This window comes from Mesitornis unicolor, unplaced genomic scaffold, assembly GCF_000695765.1.
Source record: "Mesitornis unicolor isolate BGI_N332 unplaced genomic scaffold, ASM69576v1 scaffold9124, whole genome shotgun sequence".
NCBI classification, from domain to species: Eukaryota; Metazoa; Chordata; class Aves; order Mesitornithiformes; family Mesitornithidae; genus Mesitornis; species Mesitornis unicolor.
Genome location: NW_010182029.1, coordinates 50,865 through 58,934, shown reverse-complemented (window position 1 = coordinate 58,934; position 8,070 = coordinate 50,865). Strand labels below are relative to the sequence as shown.

Here is an 8,070-nt window from a genome sequence, read left to right as displayed (position 1 = left end):
ACCAGATTTATTCTCCCCATTTTCGCAACAATAACAAATAGTATATTATCTCATGCATATTAAAAATAGTGAGAGCCAATTAATTTACTCATAAATCATGAGTCATATCAGGTTTTTTTCTGCATTTGAATGCTCAAAACTTTCATCACCAATGAAATATTTGGGAATATAAACTGTTTCTTGAGCTTGGCAGTATTTAGGACATGCATTTTTCTTATTCCTTATTATCTGTCTCCTCTGTCAATAACTTTTCATCAGGAGTAAAAATAAAATATCAGCAAAAGGGTGAAATCTTGATATCACTGAATCAATGGCAAAACTCCCACTAACTTCAAGGGGCCAGGATTTTACCACGCACTACCAGCTTAACACAAAGAAGGAAAACCAAACAGGCAAATATATGATGTAATTAAAAGCCCAGAGTCTGAAAATTAATCATCCTTCAAACAATATGGCAAATGTTTCAAAATAAAAAGTAATTAGAAAAAGTCAAGCTGTAGCTTGAAATGGAGTTTCAAAAGGCACTCAGTTCTCCAGGGAAAAGATGTATCTTTCTGTCTAAATACTGAAAATATAAATTTTAGTATATAATTCTAAGAATCCAGATTTCATACCTTCAGTCTATTGTGATGATTTTTCAGCCAGCAGGTACTTTTGATTATACTAAATATTTACAGTTGTATCTGCTTTATTGAAGAAAATGCTTATTGCAAAAATGTAATCCACGTTTACATTCTCTTCAGCATGATCTGTTCCTACAAATGAACCAATGTGATTATCTACAGATACAATACCCATAGAAGCTTAATGGCTGTTGGTGTCCTCAGTGCAAACAATGCATGCATGTGCAAATAATCGATTTGTTTAAAGGCCATTTTTTGCAAGCACTGGTGGGCAAGCAATATTTGCACTTGCAGTGGGCAAGCATAGCCTTGTAGAGACACAAAAGGATATGTCTTTCTTTCAAATTATTCATGATTATTCTTCATGCTTTACAGTAATGGGAAGAACCTCAACAAGTGCAGCTGTGAAATGAGAATATAATTTTGCTTTTGTAAAATACTTTTCCAGATTAAATCTGAGAAGGATTTTAACGTTATTATCCCACAGGGAAACCAAGGAAGAGAAGAAGCAGCAGCACACTTCATACCCGGCAGCACTGGAGTGTGGTGCTGAAACAGCACACGTAAGCTTCAGTCCAGAGAGCTAACTTCTAGTTCAGAGCATAGCTTGTGGCTAATTTAACACTGCAGTATGAACCCAAAAAGTAAGCCTATACTTCATCTACTATAGCAAGAAGCTTACCTAAAACAAATTTTACTATTAGTATTCAAGTGTTTCCATTACAGTAGCTGCAGCACATACCAAAAAGTAGTCCTGAAAATCTAAAGAACAGCCTGAAATTTAGGCACCTAGTGTAAGGTAAATTTGTAGACTCTCTCCAGCTAGTCCAAAAAATGGTTTATGCCATCTTAAGACAAGTAACTGAGAAAGATAACATGACTTGCTCTTCAGGGACCTCCATTTCTCTCCATTGGTAAGGGGATCCCAAGCAGCCAGAACAGAGAAGAGACACAGCTTCAGATGGCTACTGTCAAGCGAGATGAACTCTGCTCTCCAAATGGTAACATCCACTATAAAGGCTGGAGAATGGAGACACAGGTGATCTACCTGGCTTAGCACAGTGCCAAGCACTGAGCCTTCCAGTTCCTGGTACGCTGCATTAAGAAATTCCCATACACTGTATTCTCATCTGCATTATTAGTTGAAAAAGCATGAAATGAGCCAAATATAAAGAGAATCAAACTTTCTTCCCTTTCTCTGACATAAATCTGTTGTTATTATAAAGAAGCTCTGCTTTTACTGTCTAGAAGAGAAGGCAGACACACATTTGTACAAAGACCTACTATACCTCTTTCTTTCCATAACAAAAAAGTATAGAATTATGTTATTTTATCAGCAAAAATGATATTCTTTACCCATTATCTGCAATTCTATCCATAGCAAGTACATTATACTGTACTTAAAGTATATTGCATGCATTATCTGTGAAAGGGTTGTAATCATTTCAACATATTATTCATTGAAATATATTAACACAGTACCTATAATACATGAAAACTGAAAAAGATAAAAATACAATACAATATTATAAATCTTTTTAAAGTTCTTAGAAGAGTCCTAGCAATATCAGAATTCATGGGCTGTGTTATCCTCTCTCTGCTAGTTTCTTAAAATAAGAAGGACATGTAAGAAGTTAGCAACCTCCTAGAAATGTCTCAAGGCAGTGCAAGGGGAAGCAGAGTAGGTATCACAAAAATGAGACTGTATGTAATGATTTTTTCCTTTGAGAGAAGGCAGGAAGAAAGGGAGAGGAGTCTGAACCTTTTTAGTTGTACTTGATAGGATGGATGACTGGAGACAGGGCTGAAATTCTGATCAATAGGGTCATGTCTCCCGGCTGAGTTAGGAGATGGTGACCTCCATATGGAAGAGTTGAAAACTTCATTGACTTTAAGGGGAGTTTCATAATTGATTACAAGGGACCACATCTTACCACTACTATTATCTCTGGAATGATTGGCAGCTTTGAATGATTAAGTTTATCCCACTAATATCTGCAGGAATAATGTTACCATGTCAGAGGTCTCACAAGGAAAACCTAACCGTTTTATCAACTGCCAAATTTTCCGGATTGAGTTTATAATGGACACAAAGCTCTGACTTGAGGAAGTTTGACTTACTTTACTACACAGTCTTCCAAGAAGGGTTTTTCTGCGTGACCAGGTAAAAGTGAGCCCAATTCTAGCTTTATATAGAAAACAGTTAACAATTCACTCAGTTGTAAGTGAAAAACCTTGTTATTCAGGCTGGGGATAAGAAGGATGCAAGATGCTTTTACTCTTTCTTATTGCACGCTAGATCTCATGTGACTTAACTACATTAATCTGATAAGCCTTGTGGACCTGTGCAGATTTGATTAAATGACAGAGATGATCTTGACAGGCTTGAGAAGTCAGCACCATGTAAACCTCATGAGGTTCAATAAGGCCAAGTGAAAGGTCCTGCACTGGGGTTGGAGCAATCTCCAATATCAGTACAGACTGGGGGATGAAGGGATTGAGTGTAGCCTTGCTAAGAAGGAATTCAGGATACTGGTGGATGAAAAACAGGACATGAGCCAGCCATGTGTGTTTTCAGCCCAGAAAGACAACTGTATCCTGGGTTGCACAATAAGAAGCATGGTTGAGTGAGGTGATTCTACCCCTCTACTATTCTCTCATGAAACCCCACCTGGAGTACTGCAGGCAGCTCTGGGGTCACCAGCACAAGAAAGGCAGGGACCTGTTAGAATGGGTCCAGAGGAGGACCACGAAAAGGAACAGAGGGCTGGAACACCTCTCCTATGAGGAATGGCTAAGAGAGTTGGGGTTGTTCAGCCTGGAGAAGAGAAGGCACTGGGGAGACCCTACGGCAGCCTCTCATGATATACAGGGGACTTATAAGAAAGATGAAGAGGGACTTTTTACCAGGGCCTGTAGTGAAAGGACAAAGACAACTGTTTTCAACTGGAAGAGGGTAGGTTAAAATGGGACAGAAGGAAAGCGTTTTTGCATTGAGGGTGGTGAGACACTGGAACAGGTTGCCCAGAGAAGTTTTGGATGCCCCCACCCTGGAAGTGTTCAAGGTGAAGTTGGACGGGTCTTTGAGCAGCCTGGTCTAGTGGAAGATGTCCCTGCTCATGTCACAGGGTTGGACTACATGGTCTTTAAAGGTCTTTTCTAACTCAAACCACTTTATGATTCTATGATGTCTAAACATGACACAACATTTACAATTTACATTTTTTACAATGCATACAACATCAAAGTAGTTGATTTTCTGATTTTAAATACTTGTGTGTAAGGATGATGGTTGGTTTTGTTTTTCTCTTTGCTTACGCCCTCTGCACAATTCTTCTCTTTTCATTACAGGAAAATATAAATCTAGAGAAAAACCCGCACATACCTGTTTCTCCCCACTGGGCTTCTTGTGGTTTAACAGCAGCTCCACAGCACCAACTACCTCCTTTCTTATGGCATGCAACAGCGCGTCTCCCACATATACATTAAAACTTAAGAGCAGCTCAATGAGCTCAAGGTTCTCATTTTCAATTGCAATAAGGAGTGCAGTTCTTCCCAGGGGATCAATGCAATTAATATTGATCTTGAAATAAATTTCTGCTTCCTCCAAAGCTTTCTTTACACTGGCATAATCTCCTTTCTCCACAGCATTCAGATAGGCTTTCTCTGAATGTGACAGTTCAGATTCTGCCCGTACAATGCGAAGAGGGATACGATCTCTGTAGGGAGCATTGACACTTCTTTTGTAGTAGAACTGGGCCATATTTTATGCCATTCTAATTCTTTGTCTCTGCAATATAAAAAGAAAGATTAAATCAGTAATATATTTTGGGCGTACAGTCCATCAAATTAATATTTGCAATACGTAAGTATTTAAAACTCAAACTGTTGACGGGGCCGCAATCACGACGAGAAAAATTTATCTACACAGTTGCAGACAAGCAGGCACTTCTTTATTTGCAGCGCTGGGGAACACAGAGGGTAGCCCCTCAAAGGTGTGTTCCATCCTCCGTACATTTTCATAGTCCTTTTATACAATTTTAACAAAGCAAATCATATGATCATGCATATGCATAAGATGATTACATAAGAGGATTATATATTCTTTTACCTATCACCTTGATAGATTTCCCATTGAATTTACCCCTGAATTTTTGTCAAAGAAAGGCTTTTGGTCCACCAGTCCATTCCCATGAGAAAGCTTCAGTCCACGTCCACTCTCTAGGAAGTTTTGGTCCAAGTTTCGGTCCATTCTTATGGTGGTCTCAATACAGTTGTTAACCCCCCTTTCCATTCTATTATTTAATACTCCCTTCGGACATGGTTTGTGCTTTTTCTCAATGCTTATACATCTTGCTTAATTCTGCAGTTTGAACAAATACCTATACTAACTTACATAACCTATTCTAACTTACCTAATTATCAGCCCCCCTTTGATTGGTCAAAGTGCTCTTTTTTTTTTTTTTTTTGTTAGCTCTACTGCTGCAACAATCACCCACCCTAACAAACTGGTCGGAATTTCCCAACCGGACAAAATTTTCTTATAACTATAACAATACTAAAAAGTAATGTTGAAACAAGTACAAATGGTCTCTATTGACAGAACTTGTAATATCACCAGCAAAATGTGGAAGCCAAAGCTTATAATCAAGTTGTTGTAACTTACCAAGTCAAAACATATGGTCAGCATACCATTTGTTTGTATCTACCTTAAACCTGTGGCAAGCATGAGGTGATATGATACAATGTAGTTTCCACCAAATACGCAGTTCCACTTCATCTTTAATTTCTTTGTTGAGTTCCAGTACCTCATGTTTCTCACAGTTTAAGAGTAAGCTCATACACAGTTGCTGCTAGAGGGCACTTACAGCTATTAAGCTTGATTGTATTCGTGGTTAAGTCACTTAGATTGGTTCAGTTTCCCATCTAAGGTACCTTAGGCCTCTTTGAGATGCACTAGTTCTCTCATCTGCACTCCAGCATGGCTTGGGTCTTTCACAAAGTTTGTACACATTTGGTACCTCCATGCAAAAGTCTCCGATATCCTACACGAGTATCAGGAGGAAGAAGCCAGGCTCTTCTCAGTGATAGACAATGACAGGACAAGGGGAAATGGGAGCAAGCTGGAGCATAGGAGGTTCAGCCTGAACATAAGGAAAAACTTCTTTACTGTGAGGGTGACAGAGCACTGGAACAGGCTGCCCAGGGAGGTTGTGGCATCTCCTTCTCTGGAGACATTCAAGACCTCCCTGGATGCATTCCTGTGTGACCTAGTCTAGGTGATCCTGCTCTGGCAGGGGGGTTGGACTGGATGATCTTTTGAGGTCCCTTCCAACTCCTAATACTCTGTGATTCTGTGATACACAACCAAGGCATTACTCTATGCTTATCGTAGAATCATAGAATGGCTTAGGTTGGAACGGACTTTAAAGATCATCTAGTCTGACACCCTGTCTTGGGCAAGGACACATTCTGCTAGACCAGGTTGCTCAAAGTCCCGTGCAACCTGACCTTCAATACTTCCATAGAGAGGTCATCCTCAACTTCCCCGGGCAACCCATTCCAGTGTTTCACTACTCTCAGAGGAAAGAATTTCTTCCAAATAGCTAATAAAAATCTACCCTTTTTCAGTTTAAAGCCATTACTCCTTGTCCTATCACTACATGCACTTGTAAAAAATCCCTCTTCAGCTTTCCTGTAGGCCCCCTTCAGGAACTGGAAGGCCTATATACTAGGCCTAGACTATGAGGACTCCACAAAGCCTTCTCTTTTCCAGGCTGAACAACCCCAACTCTCAACCTCAACAGTGCTTGTGTGTGGACAACTTAATACAGCCCTCCTGATATGTTTCTTAGGCTTGGGCAGAATGAACTTGTTAAGAGTTGAAACAGTTATTAGCATTTATATCTTCCCAGTGCTGCTGAAATACCCTGAGTTATCTATGGTAGGCACAGATTGCACAGTTCAGTGGTAAGCTTTCCTACTAAGATTTTGATTCAATCTCATATGCTATTAGAAAAACATTCATATTAAGTGCTTTTCCAATCAGCACTTACTAAAGTATAAATTAGAATTCAGAGCCTGAAAGGAAAAACAAAATCTGTATGAGAGAAATTCCCAAGGATTGGTAGATAATAATCATGGTTTTGATTATGAAGTTTTCAGTTCTAAACTAGGATAATAATAGTGAAACACTGCAACTACAAAAACCTTTAAAGTGTTACATATAATAAAGCATTTAATAATGACTCTGCTTTTACTCTGTACACTTTGTGTAAGGACTTCACATAAATAATTCCTCCTAACAGGATGTTTTCTGCCAGGCTCTATCTTCTACCATTGTTGGAGTGGATCCAGAGGAGGGCCATGAAAATGATCAGAGGGCTGGAATACCTTTCCTGTTTTTCAGCCTGGAGAAGAGAAGGCTCTACTAAAACTTTATTGTGGCCTTTCAGTAATTGAAAGGGGCTTATAGGAAAGACTTTTTATCAAGGCCTGCAATGATAGGACAAGGGGCAATGGTTTTAAACTGAAAGAAGGTAGATTTAGAATGGGCGTATGGAAGAAATATTTTACATGTGGGTGCTGAGACACTGGCACAGGTTGCCCAGAGAAGTTGTGTATGTCCCATCCTTGGAAGTGTTCAAGGTTAGGTTGGATAGGGCTTTGTGGAAGCTGGTCTAGCAAAAGAAGTCTGTGCTGATGGCAGGCAGGTTGGACTAGATGATCTTTTAATGCCCTTTCTGGCCTAAACCATTCCATGATTCTATGTTCTTTTTACGATTTTCTTTCTCAGTATTTGTAAATAGGCTGTTCATCACCACCCTAGCTGTAGAAATGATGGAATATTAATAAAAATATTTATTAATATTATATATATGATTCTAAAAAAATCAATTACCTTCATGCGATGTCTAACCACATTATACACTATATACTTCAGATACATATTAAGAACTTAAAAGTAAATTTAAAAAAATACAATACTAAATGTATAAAACATTGCAGCTTAACATTGGTAATTTTTTTAGCTATAAGCTAAGTAATTATAAAACATTAAATATAATGGATCTATTCACTCATGAAGTCAAGCCATTTACAATGACAGGAAACCAGGAAGAATGCTTTAGCGCTTCTCCAATGGCATGAATTGTGTCCAAATAGGGCACAAAGCCAACCTCCAATGGAAGATTAATCTCACTTAATTTTAGGAGCAGTGGATTTTTTAAAATATTGACATTTATCATCATATTTTCACATTGTCTATGTTATCTCACCCCATGTTCCACTGTTTCTACAGAAGGGAACAGGTTTCTTTGGCAGGACCCATGTCACACCTGCCAGCCTGGACCAATGTAAGCCCTGTGCTAATGTCCTGGGCATCTCAAATGCCCCAAACACCCACATTCTGCTTTACCAGTGATTCCTGCCCTCAGTGTTTACAGTT

At 38.9% G+C, this 8,070-nt stretch overlaps 1 protein-coding gene across 1 annotated transcript; it reads right to left on the bottom strand.

Annotated features, from left to right (window-relative positions):
* Nucleotides 1-4,008: 4,008 nt before the first annotated feature.
* On the bottom strand, nucleotides 4,009-4,407 carry LOC104539950 (short transient receptor potential channel 4-like; the record flags this gene model as incomplete). Its single annotated transcript, XM_010183629.1, has 1 exon — nucleotides 4,009-4,407. A coding segment is annotated over exon 1 (378 nt), but the record flags the coding sequence as incomplete, so codon positions are not given.
* Between the last annotated feature and the right edge of the window lie 3,663 nt (nucleotides 4,408-8,070).